This window comes from Cricetulus griseus, assembly GCF_003668045.3.
Source record: "Cricetulus griseus strain 17A/GY chromosome 1 unlocalized genomic scaffold, alternate assembly CriGri-PICRH-1.0 chr1_0, whole genome shotgun sequence".
NCBI lineage: Eukaryota > Metazoa > Chordata > Mammalia > Rodentia > Cricetidae > Cricetulus > Cricetulus griseus.
The window spans coordinates 231,930,726-231,954,275 of record NW_023276806.1 but is presented as its reverse complement, the minus strand read 5'-3'; the positions used below and the strand labels follow the sequence as shown (position 1 = coordinate 231,954,275).

The window sequence follows — 23,550 nt, the reverse complement described above, 5'->3', positions numbered from 1 at the left end:
GTGTGTGTGTCTGTGCACATGTGCACTGCCCCTGGGGGCCATAAGAGGGCGACAGATCCCCTGGAAAATGAGTTCCAGATTTTTTTTTTCTTATTTTTTTATTAGTTCAAATTAGGTGATTGCTGCCTTCACATGACAATCCCTTCTCCCTCTCCCTTCTCCCCCAACCCTCCTCCCCAACCTCCCACCTGGCCCCCACCCAATCCACCCTCCACTCCCTAGGCAGGGTAGGGCCCTTGACGGTGGCTCCCCAAAGTCCACCACATCATCCTGGGCCGGGCCTACGCCCTCCCCCATGTGTCCAGGCCAAGACAGCATCCCTTTACCTGGATGGGCTCTCAAAGTCCCTTCTTACACTAGGGAAAAATACATTGGTTACAGGGTTTGATTCTCAGGAACTCTCATAGACACCCACCTCTCACTCCTTAGAGTTTTATGGGGACTTTACTGGGTAACTAAATCCACAGGGACAAGTCCTAATCTGGGTTTCTATTGCTGTGATGAAACACCATGATCAGAGAAACTTGGGGAGAAAAAGATTTGTTCAGATGACTTCAACACGGCAGTGTTCATCACCTGAGTAAGTCAGGACAGGAAGTCACAACAGGACAGCAACCTGGAGGCAGGAGCTGATGCAGAGGCCATAGAAGGTGCTGCTTACTGCCTTGTTCACCACAGTTTGTAAAGACTGCTTTTATTTTCCACCCTGTGGTTTTCCAAGACAGGGTGTGCTACTCTGTAGAGCCCTGGATATCCTGGAACTCACTCTGTAATCCAGTCTGTCCTTGAACTCAGAGATCTGCCAGCCTTTAGCTCTCAAGTGCTAGGACTAAAGGCGTGGACTACTATGCCCATCTCTCATCCTGCTTTCTTATAGAAAAAAAGGACCACCAGTCCTGGGATTGCACCAACCACAATGGGCTGGGCTCTCCTTCATAAATCACTAAATAAGAAAATGCCTGCTAGGCAATGGTGGCGCACGCCTTTAATCCCAGCTCTTGAGAGGCAGAGATAGGTGGATCTCTGGGAGTTCAAAGCTATCCTGGTCCTGGATATCCAGAGCTACACACAAAGAAACGCTGTCTCAAACAAGAAAAAGAAATGCCCTACAGGCTGACCTATAGCCTGATCTTCCTGAGGCATTTTCTTAATTGAGGTTCAATCCTCTCAGATGCCTTTTGCTGTGTCAAGCTGACATAAAACTATCCAGCACACACGTGATTGGGCAGAAAGGGGACTCTAATGGAAACTGAGTTGTCTAGAGTTTCCTGGCTTTCTCTGTGAACATCTCCTACCAGGATTTGGCCAAATCTCTTCAGAAATGGGGATCTCCAGCAGGAGAGAGGGCTGAGTGGAAAGAGCACTGGCTGCTCTTACAGAGGACCCCGGGGTTGATGTCTGGCTCCCATGTCAGGTGGCTCCAGTGCCCTCTTCTGGGCTCCACAGACATCACACATGTGATATATTTTACATACATGCTGTGAAAACACACATACAACAATCTGAAAAAAAAAACAAAGAACCTAACAGACGCTGAAGCATTTGGCCTTGTCTAAAGCACTCCAGCCTCATATGAGGCCCCTGACCTTGGCAGAGACTCTGCACTGTCTTGACTGCTCTTCTGTGCAGAGAGCGTCCCCCTCTCTGTGTACTCCAGAGAGGAGTACACAGAGATGCAGGGATGGGCACCAAAGCCATGGGGCTGTCCAGCAGCTGCTCCCTCCCCAGCAAACTTTCATTATGGGGCACATTTTTTCTGAACACATCCATTTCCCCAGGTGACCAAGAGTAACTAATACCATCAGTACCTGCTGAGCCACACCTGCCCACTGAGTCTCCCAGTCACAAGAAAACTGGCCCTTTAATATTTTGAAGTATTTTTTCCTTTTTTAAAATTTAAATTAGAAACAAGCTTCTTTTACATGTCAATCCCAGTTCCCTCTCCCTCCCATCCTCCCCTGTCCCCCACCACCGACCCCCTATCCCAAGCCCTTTCTGCTCCCCAGGCTAGTGAGGCCTTCCATGGGGCATCTTCAAAGTCTGTCATATCAATTGGAACAGGGCCTAGACCCTCCCCAGTGTGGCTGAGAGAGTATCCCTCTATGTAGAGAGGGCTCTCCGAGTCCATTTGTGTACTAGGGGTAAATACTGATCCACTACCAGAGGCTCCATAGATTCACCAGGTCTCTAAACTGACCTCCTCATTCAGGGGGTCTGGATCAGTCTGGGATCCATGAGCAACCACTTGTTCAGATCAGCTGTTTCTGTGGGTTTCTCCAGCCTGGTCTTGACCCCTTTGCTCATCACTCCTCCCTCTCTGCAACTGGATTCCAGAGTTCAGCTCAGTGCTTAGCTGTGGGTGTCTGCCTCTACTTCCATCAACTACAGGATGAAGGCTTTATGATAGCAATTAAGTTAGTCATCAATCTGATTATATGAAGGGCAGTTAAGATACCCTCTCCTCTACTGCCTAGATTATTAGCTGGAGCCATCCAAGTGGATTCCTGGGAATTTCCTCAATGCCAGGGAACACAAGCACTCTTACAGGCCTGGTGTGGGAAAGACTTTTGCATTCATGCACAGGGCTCAGCAACCCAGCACTGCTTGACGCTCACACTAGGGTCATGCCAAGGCTATGAGGAAGGACACACAGGTGCCCAACCTACTAGAGAGGCAAGTCCTTAGACAACGCAGTGCAGCATGGAAAACGCTCACTCTGGGAACATGCAGGAAAGAAATCACAATTTGAGGCAGGTCAGTGTGAGCCTTCCAGTGAGATGGACCTGGGTGTGAGCATCCCCTCAAAATGCCTGCTAGTGCTGAGGAGGCTGGCTGCACACCAGCATGCTAAAGCAACTGAACTGCCAGTGTGTGAAATCTCAGACCAACAGAGTTCTACCCTGCCCCTGGCCAGAACAGACAGGGCCGTGGTTGGGTGCTTTGCACTGAAGCCGCTAGGCAGCCACCAAGGTGCTCCTTCCAGCCTGTTACACTTCCAACTAACACCTCCTGCTCCTGTCCCTCCTGGGATCCCAGTGACCTTGCCAGGAATTTCACTATGAGAACAGAAGAGATACAGATCCATGTCTGAGGTAAGAAACTTCACACATGACCTTCTGAACTCAGATCAAAAGGAGAATTGAGACAGGCTTCAGGCCTCAGCCCTGGTTGAGGCTTTGTCCTTTAGTCTCCCCACCCAGGGACCCCACCCTCTCTACACAGCTAAGCTGGCTCAGGGAGGAGATGCTGGAGCTGCACCAGGCCCTGCTTAGAAGAGCAGGACGCCTGGGAGGCACAGCCCTGGTACCCGACACCCAGAAGCTCAAGGAGCAGATGAGATGCAGTGACATGGACCTTGTTCTCTGAACCTCTGACCCCATGCACTGTCCCATTCCCCACTTCCACAGCCACTTTAGAGTGGAAGGGACACCAGGAAGAGAATGCCACTGGGAAGCCACAGCCTCTTGGGTCTGGGCCATCCTCACTGTGACCCTGCCCACAACAAGGCTCCCAGTCAAGCCCTCAATATAACACACGGAGCACTTACAAACACCACAGACACAGTTACTTCAATTCTGAGTTTTGTTTAAAAAACAAACAAACAAACAAACATGATAAATCAGGAACAGGTTTAGGAGTGGTGGTGATGCAGAGGGAAGCATGGACAGGATGAGGGCTGACTGGGGCCGAGGGCAGGGCCGTCTCCACCCTGATCCCTGGTATCTTCTTCTAATGAGAGAGACGGCCACAGTCCAGAGCGGGTCATTCCTCTCCTCTACCGTGTCTGTTCAACTGAAGAAAAAACGCCATAATAAGACTCAAGAGGGGAAATTTAAATTTCTCTCCCTCCCTCCCTTTCTCTCCTCACAGCTGTGTCCTAGGTTCAGAGGATACTCTTGGGAGTAGGAACACTCCCTGTTGCTGGATTAAAGAGGCGGAGAAAGAACCCACACAAGGGTCCCTCACCAGAGCATGGAAACTCCAGGAGGGGAGCCAGCAACCAAGGGCCATTCAGCACCAGAGGCCTCTACCCAGAGGTTTACATGAGGCACTAACAAGGAAAGAGGGAGCAGGATTCAACAAGATGCTTCAGAGGGCAAAGGTGCTGTCACTAAAACTGACAACCTGAGTTCACGCCGAAAACCCACAGGGTGGAGGACAGACAGCCAATAGTATCCTCTGATCTCTACATGCTGTGGTATGTACACACACACACACACACACACACACACACACACACACACACACACACACACGCACGCACGCAGCAGGCAGGATGGTGGGGGTGCACTCACTGTAGGAGGAGATGTCGATCTCATCGGGGAGCTCACTGATGTTGACCTCAAAGCGGTCCTGCACGTCATTGAGGATCTTAGCATCGTTCTCATCTGACACAAATGTGATGGCCAAGCACTTGGTGCCTGCTCTGGCCACCTGGGAGGAGACAATGAGAAGATCACGAGTTCACAGGGGAGACAGAGAAAAAAGGGAAGGGGACAGCGTGTGCATGAGCGCAGGCACACACAGAGGAAGTGGGGGGAGGGCGGGCAGCTTACCCGGTGCAGGTAGGTGTCCGAATCCTCTGGCATGTCATAGTTGAAGGCGATGTTCACACGCTCAATGTCCATGCCTCGACCAAACAGGTTGGTGGCCACAAGAATCCTCCGCTGGAAATCCTTGAACTGCTGATACCGAGAGAGCCTTTGTGAGGAAGGAGAGGAGAAGCTTGAGATTCCCTTCTCACCACACCCCTTCCTCCCCAGAGCACAAATCCCTTGTTTCTCACTCACCTCTCCTCCTGGGGCATGCTGCGGTGGATAGCAATGGCGGGGAAGTTCTGCTCCACCAGAAGCTGGGCCAGGGCGATGCACCGCTGCATGGACTTCACAAAGATCACCACCTGCGGAGCACGGGAGTGATGAACATACAAGTTTCCACAGTCATCTCAACTTTCAATGGTTTTTAAAGTTTATGTGTGTGGGTGATTTGCACGCATGTAAGTGTAGGCACATTCATGTCTGACGCCTATGCAGAGCCAAACGAGGACACTGGACCCTCCTCACATGCCAACTGCAGTCACATGATTAGGAACTGACATGCTATGGAGAATTGGGGAGCCCTGAAGAACAAGAGTGCTCTTAACCTCTGAGTCACTGTTTTGTTTTTTGAGACAGGGTTTCTCTGTGTAAACCTGGCTGTCCAGGAACTTGATCTGTACATGAGGCTGGCCTTGAACTCACAAAGTTCTGACTGCTTCTGCCTCCAGAGTGCTGGGATTCAAGGCTTGAGCCATCCTCACAGGGCTCTGAGCCACTCCTTCAGCCCAGCCCCAGTGGTATCACTACTGATAAATCTATATATATATATATATGTGTTTGTGTGAATGTATGCAGGTATATACAGGTGTCCTTCAAGGCCAGAAGGGTGTGCTGTATTTGTATCTGTATCTTTATCTGCTGGGGCCAATTACAGGCATCGGTGGGAGGGAGGGGGTGTGGATCCTCTGAAGAGCAGGGCGTTTGAGGTCCAGTCATCCTCAAACACATTATATAAACGATTCTGACCCCACACTTGATCTCAGAGATCCACCTGGCTCTGACTACACAGAGTCAGCTTGGGATTTAAGACTCCCATACTAGCACACCTGGTGAATTTTTGTTTGGTTGTTTCTTTGGTTTCTCTGTGTAGCCCTGACGGTCCTAGAGCTCACTCTGTAGACCAGGTTGGCCTAGAACTCAAGAGGCTTGCCTGCCTCTGCCTCCAAGAGCTGAGATTAAAGGTGGGTGGCACCACTAACCCACCCTGGCAGAATTTCTAACGAGTTCCTCAGGCCCTTTTCTGTCTCAAATGTCCCTTCACAAATGTCCTTTTCCTCTCTGGAACTTAACGCCTGTGCCTAGGCCAAGATTTCTCAACAGCCTGATGTGTGAGCTGCCATGGACACAAGACCTCAAACTGGCACACACACGTGTGAGGCGCCCTCAGGAAGATGGTAGGATGTGAACTACAGTCTAGAAAACCAGATGAGCCTCTGGAAACACTAAGAGCCCCACAGGCTCTGCAGCCAGCTGAGCACAGGCTGACACTGCTCCTCCTGGGTGACTGTAAGAGACGACAGCAGAGCCACCACGTCAGTACCCAGCTCAATGCGTTCCTCCACTCACTGAAGTCATCACGGACTCTACCTCAGCTGTCTCTCACACCTTCACACCCTTGGCTCCTCAATCACAGGCTACTTCTCCACAGGCTTCTGCCACGGCTGGGGATGCCCACTGCTCAAGACCACACAGACCCTCAATATTGACCTGGTTGAACTCAAGGACATCGAGAAGGTCAAAGAGCTTCCGGTTCTTCTCGTTGTCCTTCAGTTTCACGTAGTATTGCTGCAACCCGTGCAGCGTCAACTTGGTCTCATCATCCACGAAGATCTCCATAGGCTGAGGGAAGGAGGGGTGGGGGCAGGAGGAGGGCAGAGTGGGGGGTTAAACCTGGGGGGGTGGAGGGTGATGGTCTCCAATACACCCCATGGACTGATGGGGAGTAGAGAGAAGACTGAAAAGCCCTCCCCATCACAAGAACGCTCTGTACTGAGGTCCCTTTCCAGTTAGGTACGGCAGTATCTGCAGCAGCTGAATTTTAAGCTCAACTGAGAATGGTCAGAGGAGAAAGGAACTCTGCACAGAGTGGTGAAGCTTCCAGCTGCAAGGTGCCAGTGTCAGAGCTGATGGGGGAGCATTAGCTATGGAGATGGTACTCCAGGGGAGAGTTAGCTATGGAGATGGTACTCCAGGGGAGAATTAGCAATGGAGATGGTACTCAAGGGGAGAGTTGCGATGGAGATGGTACTCCAGGGGAGAGTTAGCTATGGAGATGGTACTCCAGGGGAGAGTTAGCTATGGAGATGGTACTCCAGGGGAGAGTTAGCTATGGAGATGGTATTCCAGGGGACAGCATAGTCAGAACACACAGCAGAGGCAGCAGTGAACCGGCCTGGGCATCGACACCACAACAGGCCAGGGCTGACTGCCCCACTCAACTGTCCTCTCTGTACTTCAGCAAATGTCCAAGACCAGAAGGTTGCAATGGACACAGCCAAAAACGCCATTCAAAACCTGGGCCTTAGTGGCATGCTGTGATCCCAGCTCTCGGGTGGTTGAGGTAGAAGTTATTAAAGAGAAGCACACATTGCTCAAGCTGGGAGACACCTTGTACTCAACACACTACTCAGCTTTAGAAGAGAGTTTTCTAAATTCAGAGTCAAACCGTCTATACTTGGGAGGTGAGGGATGAACACACTGTGCTGGCCAACAGAAGTACAGGCTCTTTCCCACACCCACAACAGAACCTGCACCTTCTGAGCTCTAACTCCTGACCAACCCTCAACACCTTCCATTTCTCTGGAGCCCTCACCCCTGCAGATGTCCGCTTTCCTGGACTCTAAGGGCATGGCTTCTCTCCTCCTCTCCTCCTGCTCCCTCCTCCCAGCAGCTGTGAGATTTACAGCTTCCCTGCCCTGTTCTTTTTCTCTGAATATCTAATAATACAGTGAGGTTTCTGCATCAAAGGGAAAAGGACAATAGAAAGGAATGGACCTTACATTTTACAAAAACTATGCACCCACCCCTAACCCTTGAAGGGAAGAAGGACATCAACCATGGACAGACACCAGTTAACTGCAGGACAGACTTTCCCCACTCTCCATCCTGTCTGAGACAGTTCACATAGAGCAAGGGACTAAGTGGGTGTCACAGAAGTCTCTCCCAGAAAGCAGCCTGGCGAGGAAACTCCCCAAATAAAGTCTCACAGCCTCCTCCTAATTCTAGCCCCTCGCCTGGCCCAAGAGCAAAGCATCTTCTCAAGGGAAGGAAAGGGTCAGGGAGGGAAGGACACCCCACCCCCTGCTCAGTCTCGGCACCGAGACCCACTTGTTACATCTCAGTACAACTTGTCTTTTGTCTCTTCCCATCATAAAAAACAAAAAGGAAAAAAATCCACCACCCCACTCAAGACACCCTCCCAACAGGTATGGGGAAAACGGGGTACAGCACATTAGGTTCAGGAAAAAACCGGGCACAGGAAAAGAGGCTGGCTTGGTCCTCAGCATCCTGGTCAGGCTCCCCGTGGCCTCCGCTGCTGCCATCCACGGCTCGTAGGTCTGAATTCTCCCGTCGTGCCTCAGTGCTTCTCTGCTGTCAGCTCTCATCAACCAAGGCTCCGATGGGTGCAAGGAGGTATGGACAGGAAGGAGTGGGGGGCTGCGGGGCTGAGGTGCCAAAGGCCCCCGCCCTTGGAGGTGGGGACTGGTGGGTTCATGGTGCTGTTTGTCTGTTCTTCTTCTGGACAGGCCCTGCCACCTGACTGACTGTCCCTGTCTTGCTCTCCTGCCACTGACATGTCTGAGTTTCGGGGAACAGAAGCTCCAGCTGAAGGCTCCATGCCACCTGGAGGGGGTGTGGCTGTGGGGTGTGTGGAGTTGATGGGCAGGCGATAGGGCACAAAATCTTGCCCTACCCCTGGGTAGGGAGAAGAGGCTCAAACATGTGATTCAAAAATGTCAAATGCTACCCGCTCTCACGTTAGCCCGACCAAGTCTTCCGGAGTGTCCCTGGCACGCGCACAGCCCCTATCGCTAACTGTCTCTGCCTCTCTGTTTTTCTTCAAGGAGTCGTCACTCCCAGATGGACATAAGCTCCCTTCTTGGTGCTTGAAGGACAAGGGAGTCTGAAGGAAGAGGGCGAGGAGGGGGAGGAGGCATCGGGCGGGGAGTGGAGGGAGAGAAGGTAGAAGGGTATTTACATCTTGCATGAACTTGCGGCAGACTGGCCGGATCTCTTTGCTCAAGGTAGCACTGAACATCATGACCTGCTTCTCATGGGGGGTCATGCGAAAATTTCCTGGACATCCCGACGCATGTCTGCAGGGTAGAGTCACAGGAGGAAACGCGTCTGTGATTTCAGTGCCCTGAGGCCACAGCCAGTGATAATCCAGAAGTCACTCTGGAAAAGTGGGCCCCTTCTCTCCATTACCTACAGGAACCAGGCAGGCTTGGTGGGACGATCCTGTAATCCCAGCACTAGGAGGTGGAGGCAGGGGGATCAGAAGCTATGTATTGACTTTTGAAACCATTCAAGAAATGTCACTGGACCCAAAGTCAAAACTAATAAAATGGGGATAAAATCTACCATAGTTTCAGGAACAGTAGCCCTCAAACACAAGTTATGAGGCTAGAGAGAGAGGCCCAGAAGACCCGGGTTAGGTTTGCAGCTCCCACAATTGTCTGTAACTTAGAGCTCCATGGGAAACTCAATGCTGCTGGCCTCTATGGAAGCACCCACAAAATTAAAATTAATAAACTTAGAGCTTGTACCAGGCTTTATGTAGCCCTTGCTGACATGTAATTCATAAAGATCCACCTGGGATTAAAGGCACGAAAGCTGTTTTGTTTTTAGAGACAGAGTGTCAGTGTTTAGTCCTGACTGTCCTTGAACTTGCTCTGTTCACCAGGCTGTCCTCCAACTTAGAGACCCACAATCTTACATTAATCTGGGATTGAAGGTGTGTCCCGCGCGCTCTGTATTTCTCGCCAGCAAGAAATCATACGCAGGACACTCGGATCCTTCTGCAGGAAAGCTTTAATGCGTCTTGAGAGGAGAGCATAAGCTTACCAGAGCGGAGACCCTGAACCAAGAAGCCCGTCCCCTAATAAAGGAGGGCAACCGCCGCCTTGGACATGTCACCCCATGATTGGCTGCAGCTCATCCGGCCATATGACGCCACGGAATAGGCAGAGATCAAGGAATGGAAATTTACCCAGCGCCTGCGCAATAATCTTGTTTACATTCGGTGCCTGCCGGATGCAGGCGCCATCTTGTAATGGAGAATGCAGGGACGGCTCCCTACAGATCCCCCTTTTTTTATTAATTAATGATAAGGCTTTATATTTTTACAAGCAAATAGGTCACCCATATGTTGAGGGATAGAGGCAGAGGTTGAACCTTCCCAAAATCAAACATTAAGACTGTGTACGGGAGTCGCAACTAGGCTGTTAGCTTGACCCGAAGCACTCTCGACCTGTCCTCTGCCGTTTTTCTGGGAAAGGGAGACTAGGGCAGGCAACCCTTATGCAGGACAACATGCCTCCCAGAGAAGCCTGCATATTGTGCAACTCTCTGTGCGATGCCTTGCTCGACATCCCTCATGGGCTGCTCAAGCCAGGCACTCTACCCTGTGCAATGAGCCTAGGCTCCGGGTGTGCAAGAGCTGTCTGGCCAGCGGCCTATTGCTTCCTTGTTCCAAAGCTACAAGCGCTTGGGCGATAACCACCTTGTCTCTCTTAGTTTGAGCCCTGAGCTTACAGACCAGCCAGAGAAGCAACATCAATCCGCAGCAAACGGCTGCACCAAACAATCCCACCTCTACCCATTTCCTTAAAATAGGAGACAGCTGAAGCAATCCATGATGACAGTCCCTCCGTCAAGGACAGGAGTTAATCTGGATAATAGCGGCTCTCAACTCCCGGGGAGAGGGTGGAGTTCCGACTTTTGAGGGTCCAAAGGGGCTCTTCGGGTGAGTCTTTCCGGGATCCACAGGGGATTCTCTTCATCCTGTGGAAAAACACATATCGCTCCCCTGGATCTTATGAGAATAGGATCCGGGCCTCTCCAAAGACCAGTTAAGACATCTTTCCATTTTACCATCTCCTTAGATCTATCAGGTTCTGAGGTATGACGCTTGGCCGCTGTATGGCCCTGAACGTCGGTGTTTAGAAAATTAAGGGTAAAGAGTGCCATGGATATTGCAACTCTTGGCACCGAGGGTAAGGATGCTCCCATTCCCTCCTTTTGTTTGATTAAATAAGACTTAAGTGTGCGATGGGCACGTTCCACAATGCCTTGTCCTTGAGGATTATAAGGTAGGCCAGTTAGATGGGTAATTTCCATCTGTCTGCAGAAGTGCTGGAACTTTTGAGAGGTATAAGCCGGCCCATTATCTGTTTTTAGGATATGAGGTTTGCCCCAGGCACCCCAAGCCTCTAAACAGTGTTGAATCACATGCGCGGCCTTTTCCCCTGTCAAAGGCGTGGCACAAATTATGCCTGAGCAGGTGTCCACTGAGACATGAACATATTGGAGCTTTCCAAAGGAGGCAACATGTGTAACATCCATTTGCCACATCTGCAGCGGCCTAATGCCGCGCGGATTTATTCCTACATGAGGTGCAGGTAAAAATTCACAGCAGTTTTTACATTGAGTAACGATTTGTCTAGCCTCCTGCTTTGTCAAAGCAAATCGACGGCGTAAGGTTTCAGCCGTCACATGAAAGCGCTGATGAAATTCTTGTGCAGCTTGTATCTGGGTGGACAAGGCGGCAGCCATCAGCTTTGTGGCCCGGTCTGCCAAATCATTCCCAGAGGACATAGGTCCTGGGAGCCCCGAATGTGCTCGAACATGGGTGACAAAAACAGGGAACCTCCTGTTTGATAGGGTAATTTGTATTTTTTGAAAGATACCTGCAACTCTGCTGGAGGGTCGTATTATACCAGCAGTTTCAAGGAGGTTGACTGCATTAACCACATAGGAGGAATCTGATACAATATTAAGTGGCCCCGGAAAGGCCTCAAGGACTTCCAGCACCACTTGGCATTCAACGATCTGGGGTGAGGTTTCATTGAATTGTTTAGAAACTACCTTATTTCCTATAACATAAGCCCCTACACCGGTTTTGGAACCATCAGTATAAACCACCGTCCCATTCGGGATTGGATGCTTTGCTGTCATCTGTGGAAACACTATAGCCTGATTTTGTGTAAATTGTAGGATTGGATGTTTTGGGAAATGATTATCAATTTTCCCTGAAAAGGAGGTAACCAACACCGCCCAGTCATTAGATGTAGCTGTCAGAGTCTGAATTTGTGCAGCGGTGTAAGGTACAATCAAGAGATGAGGGTCCCTGCCAAAATGAGCGACAGCTGCTTTTATTCCCCGAAGTGCGAGCTGCGCGACAGCATCCGGATACCAATCAATGATCTTAGCGGGGGAAGCATTTGGGTGAACCCAAAGCAACGGCCCATGCTGCCACAAGACGGCGGTCGGTAACTTAGCCGTTTTAAAGACACATAGGCTGAATGGCAATGTCTCATCTATGCGATGCAATTGTGCATCCTGCAAGGCCTTTTCCACTTTTTGTAGGGCTTGACAAGCAGCCGGAGTAAAGCTTCTGGGGGAAGAAATATGAGGCTCACCTTCCAGGATGTCAAAAAGGGGTTTTAAATCTGCAGAGGGGATCTTTAAAAAGGGTCTCAGCCAATTTATATCCCCCAAGAGTTTCTGGAAGTCATTTAAGGTTCTCAGATGATCCTTGCGTATTTCTATTTTTTGTGGGATTATTTTTGTTGGGGTAATTACTGAGCCCAGGAAGAGACCGGTATCTGAGACCTGGACCTTCTCTGATGCTATCTCCAGTCCCCATTGTTTTAACTCAGCTACCAGCATGGGGAAGGCTTGTTGCAGGACCTCTATCTTCCTATGGCAGATAAGAATATCATCCATATAGTGAATCATAATCATGGATGTAAACTGCTTCCTAACAGGTTCCAATGCCTTTTGGACATACAATTGGCATATAGTTGGACTATTGGCCATGCCCTGTGGGAGCACCCTCCATTGGTACCTCTTGTCTGGTTCCATGTGATTGAGTGAGGGAACAGTAAAGGCAAACCTCTGCCGGTCCCGAGGAAAGAGGGGGATGGAGAAAAAACAGTCCTTAATATCTATAATAATAAGCTTCCAATTTTGGGGTAGCGCAGAAAGCAAAGGGAGGCCTCTCTGGACAGGGCCCAGAGGGCGCATTTGGTTATTAATAGCCCGCAGGTCATGGAGCAACCTCCATTTTCCAGATTTCTTTTTTATAATGAAAATTGGGCTGTTCCAGGGAGAAGTAGAACTTTCTAAATGCCCCAACTGTTCTTGCTCCTGTATAAGTCTTGTGACTGCTTCCAGCTTTTCAGAGGATAATGGCCATTGAGAGACCCATACCGGGTCCTCTGTATTCCATGGTATGGGTCGTGAAGCCTCAATGGCCCCTAAATAAAACCCAGTCCTATTCTACTTTGATTCCCTTTTTGTTCAATGGGCTCTATTCTACCTTGCTCCCTTCTGCCCAGGCCCCTTCCTGGTACATAGCCCATTTTTGTCATAATAGCTGATGCCTGAGGGGAATACTCATTGGTCAGGGTCATGCCCATGGCTTGTAACACATCTCGCCCCCACAGATTTACTGGGAGGGGCAAGACATAGGGGGTAAAGCGTCCCTGCCTGCCCTCGGTGCTCCGCCAGACCAAGGCGACAGCACTAACAGCTGGAGAGGATTGATATCCAAGGCCTTGAAGAGAATGTGATGAAGTCACAGTAGGCCAGGATTTCGGCCACCAATGCAATGAAATGATGCTTTTGTCAGCCCCTGTATCTGTAATCCCCTCAAATTCTTTTCCATTAACCAATAATTTCATAGTTGGTCTCTCATCTAGGGGTATGGCCAGATATGCTGAATCATTACCGGTAGAGCCCAAGGCTCTTTTTCGGGAGGTGCAATTCTCTCTATCCCCAGGGGAGGGCAATAGCACTAATTGTGCGATCTTATCTCCCTGCTTTATGGAGAACACGCCCCGAGGGCTGGAGCAGAGGACCTGGAATTCTTCCTTATGATATGGATCTACGATTCCAGGATACACAATGAGTCCTTGTAAGGTCAAGGAACCTCGGCCCAAAATAAGCCCAATGGTAGCGGGGGGTAAAGGCCCCGGAGACTGGATTGGGACCGGCTGAACATTCATTTGGGGCATTAATAAGAAGTCGGAGGCGGCACACAGGTCCACTCCGGAGTGTCCTCGGGAGTCCCTTCCTTCTCTGAGTTGCTTTTCCGGAACTGGTTCCCATATTTCTGAGGGCCCTGGGACCATGGGCCCCGCAGCCCGTTTTTTGGTTGGGACGCTTTAGGTTCCTCCCTAGGGGGTAAAAGCCTACCTTTTATGTCCCGCACAGATTTGCATTCGCTGGCCCTATGATAACCTTTTCCACAGCGCCTGCACAACTCCACTTCTCTCATCCTTTCAGGGGCTCTACAGTCCTTTTTAAGGTGCCCTGTTTTTCCACAGTTAAAGCAGGCAGATGTATTTCGGCGCCTTTGGGTTTGTAAGATGGCTGCGGCCAAGCCTGCATTAGTAAGTGGCCCTCCGAGTTCTCTGCAGATCTTTAACCAGTCCTGTAAACCTTTACTTTTCCGTGGAGCTATGGCTGCTCGGCATTCTTGAGTTGCTTGTTCAAAGACTAATTGTTCAATCAGAGGCATGGCTTGTTCTGCATCACCGAATATCCGGCTAGCAGCCTCTGTCATTCTGGCCACAAAGTCTGAGAATGGCTCCTGGGGCCCCTGGACTATCTTTGTAAGATGTCCACCTGATTCATCTCTTTTTGTCAATGCCTTCCATGCTTTAATGGCGGCAGCTGATATCTGGGCATATACGCCCCAAATGTAATTAGTTTGATTGAGGGCATGTGGCCCCTGTCCTGTCAGCATTTCAAAGGTCCATTGTCTCTGATTTTCATTTTCTGCTGTGACATTGGCCTTTGCCTGTGCCTGGGCTGCATCATAAAAAAGAGCCTTCCACTCCATATATTGTCCCATATTGGGGAGCACTGCTTTTACTGTTGTCTCCCAATCAGTGGGTGTCATAGCATAGTTTGCTAGTCTTTCTACTTGTATTGTTGTAAAATTGGCATTGACCCCATACTTCCGGACTGATTCAGCCAATTCTTTAATCTGATTATAATCTACGGGAGCATGTACTCTTGCCCCCTCATTTTCAAAGACTGGGAAAGCCATCTGCAATTTCCTTCGCTCCTCTAGTGGTAAAAAAGAGTCAGTACCATATAATGGGGGTGCTGATGGAAGCACACCCGCTGGATTAACAGGCGGTGGCCTCATATTTGCCTTTATTTTTGGCAGCTCCTCCTCTAGCTCTGCTTCCTTGCTAGAGTCTAAAATCTCAGAGTCTGAGCTGCTCTGCTCCAAGACCTCTAGTTTCGTTGTAGGGCAGAGGCTAGGTTTTAAGTCTTTATTTCTCTTAAATTCACCGGGGTGTGACCGGTTATTCCCTATTTTCTCTCCCCCTTTTTTTATATCCTGGGGAGGGCCTTTTTCCTTGGACATGTCCTTCCTTTTTCGAGCTCCTATTCTCTCATCTCGTTCGGTTTCTGATATATTATCCTGTACCTCTTTAAGCATTTTTTGACTCTCTGCTACCATGGGACGGCAAGCCTCAATCTCTATACAATTTTTAATTAGGTCTCTCTGTTTTGAAGAGCCCATAATGCTGGAGGCTACCTGGGGTAAGCTTGGTCTCGAACTGGAACACCAGCCACGGTGGGCATAATATAAGACCAATGTGAACAAAATTAGAATAAAGACTAGAATTAAGGCTTTTCCATCCCATAGTGGTGGCAAATTAAAAGCAAAGTCAAAAGGGAAGGTGTCAGAATGAAGCATACCTCTCCGAACTTACCACCCTGCAGTTCTGAATCCGCCCTGTTAGAGGGGTCTCCGTGATGCTGGAGATGTTAACAATTCCCGGGTTTCGGCACCATTTGTCCCGCGCGCTCTGTATTTCTCGCCAGCAAGAAATCATACGCAGGACACTCGGATCCTTCTGCAGGAAAGCTTTAATGCGTCTTGAGAGGAGAGCATAAGCTTACCAGAGCGGAGACCCTGAACCAAGAAGCCCGTCCCCTAATAAAGGAGGGCAACTGCCGCCTTGGACATGTCACCCCATGATTGGCTGCAGCTCATCCGGCCATATGACGCCACGGAATAGGCAGAGATCAAGGAATGGAAATTTACCCAGCGCCTGCGCAATAATCTTGTTTACATTCGGTGCCTGCCGGATGCAGGCGCCATCTTGTAATGGAGAATGCAGGGACGGCTCCCTACAAAGGTGTACACCACCACTAAGTTCTCTTGAGCCTTTATTATGTGTGTAGGTGTTCTGCCTGCATGTTATGTCCATGTACTGGCCATGTGCCTAGTGCTCAAAGAAAGCACAGGAAGGTTTGAGTCCCCAGGAACTGGAGTTACACAGTTACACATTTCCCTGAGGGATGTGTTGGGATGAAAACCAGGTCCTCTGGAAGACAGCCAGTTCTCTAATCGCTGAGCTATCTCTCCAGTTCTTAGCCCATGAAAATATTTGTTTAATATGCATGGGCATTTTGCCCACATTTTGGGGTCTGTGCTGTTTTATATGGTGCCCATGGAGCCCAAGAGGAATAGACTGTTATGAGCTGCCATGTTGGTGCTGGCATCAAACCCAGATCCTCTGAAAGCAGCCAGTGCTCTTGCGGATGAGCCATTCCTTCAGTGACGCCCCCAAAATTCATTTTTTTAAAAAAATATTTACTATGTATAGTGTTCAGCCTGCATTTATGCCCATAGGCCAGAAGTGGGTACCATATCTCACTACTGGTGGCTATGAGCCACCACATGTGGTTGCTGGGAATTGAACTTGTGAACTCTGGAAGAGCAGCCAGTGCTCTTAACCTATCAGCCATCTTTCCAGCCCCCAACAAAATTCTTTATTTTTGTTTTTGTTTTTCCAAACAGGTTTTCTATGGCTTTGAGGCTTTCCTGTACTCACTCTTTAAAACCAGGCTGGTCTCAAACTCAGAGATCCATCTGCCTCTGCCTCCCCAGTGCTGGGACTAAAGCTGTGCACCACCACCACCCGGCCCCCAACAAAATTCTTAATATTCTCTTTTAACCCCACTTGGCACACTACACCACCAGAACACATGACTCACCAGATGAATTGCAGAATTGAACTCTAGAAACCTGCTCACTTATCAATTCTGACCACACAGGCTATACTGCAGAGGTTCCCAACCTGTGGGTCGAGGCCCCTTGGGTGGGTGGAGGTCAAACAACCCTTTCCCAAGGGCCCCATATCAGATATTTACATGTGACTTGTAACAGTAGCAAAATTAGCTATGAAATAGCAGCAAAAATAATCTATGGTTGGGGTCAGCACAACCCTAGGAGGGTTATGTCATTAGAAAGGTGGAACCACTGCTGTCCAGAGCCATCAGTCATGGGTGATAGGTCACGAGTCGTCCTTGCACGCAAGTGCTCCTGTGTCAAACAAACATCATTGGGCTCCAAGGGGCAGCTCCCCAAAGCACCTGAGCCCAGGCGGAGCACTGCCACTCACCGAGCTGTTCAAGCATCTTGTCACATTCGTCCAAGATAAAGTGTTTAATGTGCTTGAGGTTCAGGCTCTTATTTCGAGCCAGGGCTAGAATTCGGCCAGGAGTCCCCACCACGATGTGTGGGCAGTTCTTCTTCAGCACCTCTTCATCCTTCTTGATAGACAGACCGCCAAAAAACACTGCCACCTGTCAGCCAACAGCAAAGTGTCACAGGAAAGGGCAAGGATCCAGTCTCCTGCAGAGTCTCCTTTTCTTCCTCTCACTGAGTAGCCCAGGCCCCCTGAACTGACTTTGTGGATCAGAAGAGCCTGTCACTGTACTAAAGGCTCCTATGCAGCCTTCAGGAACTCATCAACTACAGCGGCTCCATGCCTCAGGACAGTCAACTGTTACCCCACAAGCTCCCAGGACCTCCGCTGTCCCAGGCTCCTCACCCTTACCTTGACATTCGGCATGTACTTTGAGAAGCGCTCGTATTCCTTGCTGATCTGAAAAGCCAACTCCCTAGTGTGACACATCACCAGCACAGACACCTTCAAGGGAACAAATGGAGACAACACCCTATCAGTCCTTTGTCACCCTCTCTCCAGAGTGTCTGTCAACAGCAGCATCTGCCAAATTGTTGGTGACATCAAATCTGAGGTTTATACCAGTAAGCCTTGCTGCTGTAAGCATTATGTAGCCACAAACAGCCTTCAGTGTATCGGCCTCAAAGCCCTCTGCAGCACTGCCTCAAACACACCTGCCCAGTGATTGGCTCCAGCTGCTGCAGTGTGGCCAGGACAAACACTACTGTCTTCCCCATGCCTGACTTGGCCTGGCACAGGACATCCATCCCCAGAATGGCCTGAGGGATGCATTCATGCTGGACTAGAAGGAGAAAGGGGAGAAAGAGAGAGTATAGTAGGAAATTACCAATACGGAGTCAGGTAGAAATATAAGGGTATTTAATAGGGAAAAGCCTTACTTACAGAGCAAACCAGCCAGCCGGTGGTAGTCTGTACAGCAAGAAGCAAAGAGCAGCCAAAAACGAAACGCAGTCCCCCTACTCACTCTGACCACGCCCTCACAAGCCCTCAGGTACTCCTGTAGCCAGCCCCTAAGAAGGCGTGGCTACAGCTTCCCCTACAATTCCCCTTTTAGTCTAAAAGAGGATTAAGACTTAACATTATAAAGGTAAAATATAAGAAGATACAACAGTCTGCTTATGTCACCTCCTAACTATCTATTTTAACTAAACCCTAAAGTCATCTGAAAGAGGTGTCCAAGCCTGAACACCCCCTTCCAAACCGAACCATAAACAATAGGAAGCTATCCCTAACTAGGTATATGCACTATCCTAAGTGACAACAATGGGGAAAGGGGGCGTAGCATCCTCCAAGTTACTTCCTGCTGAAATGGGACGATGATAGTCATGTGGGGTCCTGTAGGAAGAAAATGTTAGTATCCAGTCCATGTTAGATGGGATTCACTTGATTGAAGATCTCGCTTGAAATCCTCAACTTGATTGAAGTCAGTACCCGAACCTCTGGCCGGAGTGTCAGTTGAAATGGAGCAAGTTGGATCCAGTGCAGTCGAGGAGGTGTGGCCCATTTTCTTTCCAGGGTGTCCAGGGATTGCTGTCAGGCAGGTCTTCATTGACTGTGTGGGACTCAAACATAAACAGCAGAGAAATGCTTGCTTGTGTATGTACACATGCTAGGGAATGCAACCATGAGAGCATAACAATTATGAAAGGGTGTACACCTTGAGAGAAAGATCCAAGAAAAGACAAAGACAGTCCCCAAATTCTTCTTTTATTCTGTATTACATCAATTGGCTTCTTGATACAATACAGAAACACTAAAGCTTAGTTAAATAATGTGCTTGGATTTTAGAGGAGGAAAGCCAAATCCACCTCTAAATCCAGCATTGGTTTAATTGAATAGGGACTAGGAAATAAAGAAAAATAGAGTTTTTTGAGAGACAGCTGTAAAGTTTACCATATGGCACATTCCTTCTATTTGATGGTTATAGCTACCTTCTCTTCTTAAGCATCTACCCATGCAGTGTCCTTTGCCTTCTGAAGATGAGTTTGCCTGTGAAGATAAAAGCAAAATACTTCCCTTTCCTTTGGGGGGTTTCTATTTAGTTTATAAGATATACCTTAGTAGAATACCTGTCATTTGTCCTCGTCGAGAGGTTTTTCCTTTTCCAGTAGAATCTTGATCAACTTTGATGGTATCCAAAGTTTTTCTTCTCCTGTAGAAACCAATGCAAAACCCCTACCCCAACGTAACACATGTCCTGGTTTCCATACAGAGGTTAGTACATCTTTGAAGTATACTGGCTGATTGAGTTCAGCAGTTTTTTCCGTAGTCCAGTGTCTTTCTGCAGCTGTTTGTCCTTTTTCATTGGCATTAAGAAAGTTTAGTGTTAATAAAGCATTATGCAACCTATGTTTGGGGGGTTTAGTCTTCCAAGCTTGTTTGTTGAGCATCTCCTTAAGTGTTCTATTAGATCGCTCAACCACTGCTTGTCCTGTAGGATTGTGTGGTATACCAGTAACATGCTTTATGTTATAATATTTGAAAAATTGTTCCAATTTCGTAGAGACATATGCTGGAGCATTGTCAGTTTTTATTTGTGCAGGTATACCCATAACTGCCATCACCTCTAGCAGGTGTATAATAACAGAATCAGCTTTTTCAGAGTTAAGAGCAGTAGCCCATTGGAACCCTGAGAATGTGTCTATGGTATGATGCACATATTTCAAATTTCCAAACTCTGCAAAGTGAAAGACATCCATCTGCCAAACCTCATTTCTCCGAATGCCCTTAGGATTACAACCTGCTGGCAATGGAGTTTGATTATAAAAGGAACAAGTAGGACAGTTTTTCACTATCTCCTTGGCTTGTTGCCAAGTGATGGAGAAGTCCTTTTTCAAACCTTTGCTATTTACATGATATTTGTTATGAAAATCTGAGGCTTCTAGCACACTTCCAATTAATAAACGATCAATCTCATCATTGCCTTGTGCTAGTGGGCCAGGCAGACCCATATGGGATCTGATATGTGTAATATACATAGGATTACTTCTGTTTCTGATAGTTTCCTGTAATCGTAAAAACAGAGAAGTTAATTCTGTATTATCAGGAACAAATTCTGCAGTCTCAATGTGTAACATGACTCTCTCTGCATATTGGGAATCAGTAACTATATTAAGAGGTTCTGTAAAATCCTTAAGTACCATGAGAATTGCATATAATTCTGCCTTCTGTACAGATGTATATGGACTTTGAACTACTTTACTTACCTCACCTGCTTTATAACCTGCCTTACCTGATTTGTTGGCATCAGTGTAGAAGGTAAGAACTCCAGAAATGGGAGTTTGTCTTACAATACGTGGAAGAATCCAGACTGTCTTTTTTATGAATTTAATTCTGTCAGTTTTGGGATAGTTGTTGCTAATTGTTCCCAAAAAGTCAGTAAGAGCTATTTGCCAATATTCATTATCTTTCCATAAGGAAGAAATTTCTTCATTAGTTAAAGGTACTATAATTTCTGCTGGATCTTTTCCAGTCAGCTGGCGAAGTCTTAATTTACCCTTTAAAATCAAATCAGAAATCTTTTCTATATATGTCTTTAACTTTTTATTCTGTTTATGTGGCAGAAATATCCATTCCAATATAGTGTCTTCCCTCTGCATCAGAATTCCAGAAGGGTATTCTCTGGATGGCAAGATAACCAGAATACAGTATAAATCAAGGTTTATCCGATCTACATGTGCATTCAATATTCTGTTTTCTACCCATTGTAACTCTTTTTCTGCCTCATCAGATAATATTCTAGGACTGTTTAGGTCCTTATCACCTTTAAGGGCCATTTTTAAATGCTTTAAGTCATGTCCTTCTACACCAATAATTGTCTGTAATTGAGAAATTTCCCCTAATAATTTCTGAAGAGAATTAAGAGTTTGATACCGATCTCTCCTAATTTGTACCTTTTGAGGTCTGATTCTCTGTAAGTCTATCTTGTAACCTAAATAGTTAATAGAATTTCCTCTTTGTATCTTTTCTGGTGCAATCTGTAATCCCCAACGAGGCAGAACTTCCTTCACCATTTCAAACATACGTTCCAAAGTTTCCTTATTAGAATCTGATAAAAGAATATCATCCATGTAATGATAAACAAGAGATTGTGAAAATTTCTTACGAATTATTCCCAAAGGTTGCTGTACAAAGTGTTGACACAAAGTAGGGCTATTTAGCATTCCTTGTGGCAAAACCCTCCTTTGATATCTCCTAACTGGCTGTGAATTATTAAGAGTTGGTACAGTAAATGCAAATTTTTCTCTATCATTTTCCTGTAACGGTATTGTGAAAAAACAGTCTTTTAGATCAATGACTATGATAGGCCAACCTTTAGGTATTAAGGAAGGCAATGGCATTCCAGGTTGCAGAGAGCCCATTGGTTGAATTACCTTATTTATAGCTCTCAGGTCTGTCAGCATTCTCCACTTACCTGACTTCTTTTTGATGACAAATACAGGAGAATTCCAAGAACTGGTAGATTCCTCTATGTGTTCAGCATCTAGCTGTTCCTGTACTAACTTTTCTAAAGCCTCTAACTTCTCAAAGGTCATAGGCCATTGTCCTACCCAAACTGGTTCATCTGTAAGCCACTTCAATGGCAGGGCCTTTGGCTCCTCTGAAGGTCCATCATTTGTACCTAGTTTCTGTACAGCATGGATGGTTGGTAACCGTTTTCCATAGCGTCTTACCAGATCTTTTCTACTATCTAAAGATTGTACATAATTTGTATCTGACACTGGAGGAATATTAATCTGAGTATTCCATTGCTGTAAGAGATCACGACCCCAGAGATTTATAGCTATATCTGCCACGTATGGTTTCAGTATCCCTTTCTGTCCTTCCGGTCCAATGCAGACCACTGAGTTAACACTCTGTCGAACTCTAGATAGAGTTCCAATTCCTAAAAATTGTACATTTGCCTCTCTAAGAGGCCATTTCTGAGGCCAAGACTTTTGAGTAATAATAGTTACATCTGCCCCAGTGTCCACTAAGCCAGAAATAACTTTATTATTAATTTTCACTTGCCAAAATATGCGTTTCTCATTTTGTCCATTCACACTTGATTCTTCATCACTATTCAAACTACCATCTAGAGCAATATCTTTTTTCACAATAGGCAAAGAACTATCTATTGTTCCTGTGAGAGATTGTCTTCCACTGCTATTGGGAATGACCTGACCTTTCTCGATGTGGGGGCCTTCTTGAGGCCCCCCTCGGGGTTTCCCGACCTTAAGGGGTTTCCTTGTATGTCCCTGGTCGATCTACATTCATTGGTCCAGTGTCTGCCCTTACCACATCTTCTACACAATCCAGAAGGCAGTGGCCTTCCATATGAGGCATTGTTAGAATTCATTTGTCTACAATTTCTCTTAGTATGTCCCATTTTACCACAGTTGAAACATCTAGGTTCCTGGAGCCTTCGTGGTCTCCAGGGGAAGGCTCTTCCTCCCCAAGGTTCTGGTTCATAGTAGTAGTAACCTCTAGCCTCTTGGTACCTATGTTGACCTCTGTAAGGTGCTTCTCCTTGCCAAGCCCTTACATCCTCACCTCTAGAACTTTTAATTTCCTGTTGCCGTTTTAAACCTTTGGAGATGGCTTCTCCTACCCAAGCTCCAGTATCTTGCACATTATAGTCAATGTTGGCTGCATACAAAACCCATTCTTCTAGCGGAGCTGATCTGATCTTTAAAGGCAAAAGTATTCTTTTGCATATAGGGTTTGCATTTTCATAAGCTATTGTATATATAATTGATTGTCTTGTTTCTGGATCTGTTACCTGTAATTCTACTGCCCTAGTTAACCTTTGTAAGAAGTCCTGGAACTGTTCTGTAGGTCCCTGTTCTATTCTGGTATAAGCTTCTAGGTGTTCTCCTGGCTCACGAACCTTATCCCAGGCATTTAATGCTGCTTTCCTGCATAGAGACAGTATATCGTCATCATATTCAGCCTGAACCTGTGGGTCAGCATAAATACCCTGACCAAGAAGCTTATCTAGAGGGGCTTCAAAACCTTCCTTTATGCCCTGACGCTCAAGGAGCTTTGCCTCTTCCCTTACCAATGCCTTCCACTGGATTTGGCATGAATTCTCAAGTACAGCTGCTACCAATCGTTCCCAATCTGTGGGTGTCACCCTGTTAAAGGTTGCCCATGAATGTAATAGCTGTTTTACGTATGGGCTATGGAGACCATATGAGACAACTGATTCTTTAATATTCTTAAGA

The 23,550-nt window shown here is 47.5% G+C and overlaps 1 protein-coding gene and 1 non-coding gene across 2 annotated transcripts; both read right to left on the bottom strand.

The window, feature by feature from the left end:
• Positions 1-3,693: 3,693 nt before the first annotated feature.
• LOC100752504 (spliceosome RNA helicase DDX39B) lies at positions 3,694-18,123 on the bottom strand. Its single transcript, XM_035451249.1, is given in 10 exon segments — positions 3,694-3,792; positions 4,296-4,434; positions 4,557-4,701; positions 4,791-4,900; positions 6,306-6,437; positions 8,797-8,891; positions 8,894-8,914; positions 17,258-17,441; positions 17,696-17,788; positions 17,998-18,123. Coding segments are annotated over 10 exon segments (1,029 nt in total). The 5' UTR covers positions 18,091-18,123; the 3' UTR covers positions 3,694-3,775.
• Positions 17,127-17,203, bottom strand: LOC113832913. The gene has a single exon (XR_003480406.1). It is a non-coding gene; the product is annotated as a small nucleolar RNA SNORD83 (small nucleolar RNA).
• Positions 18,124-23,550: the final 5,427 nt, after the last annotated feature.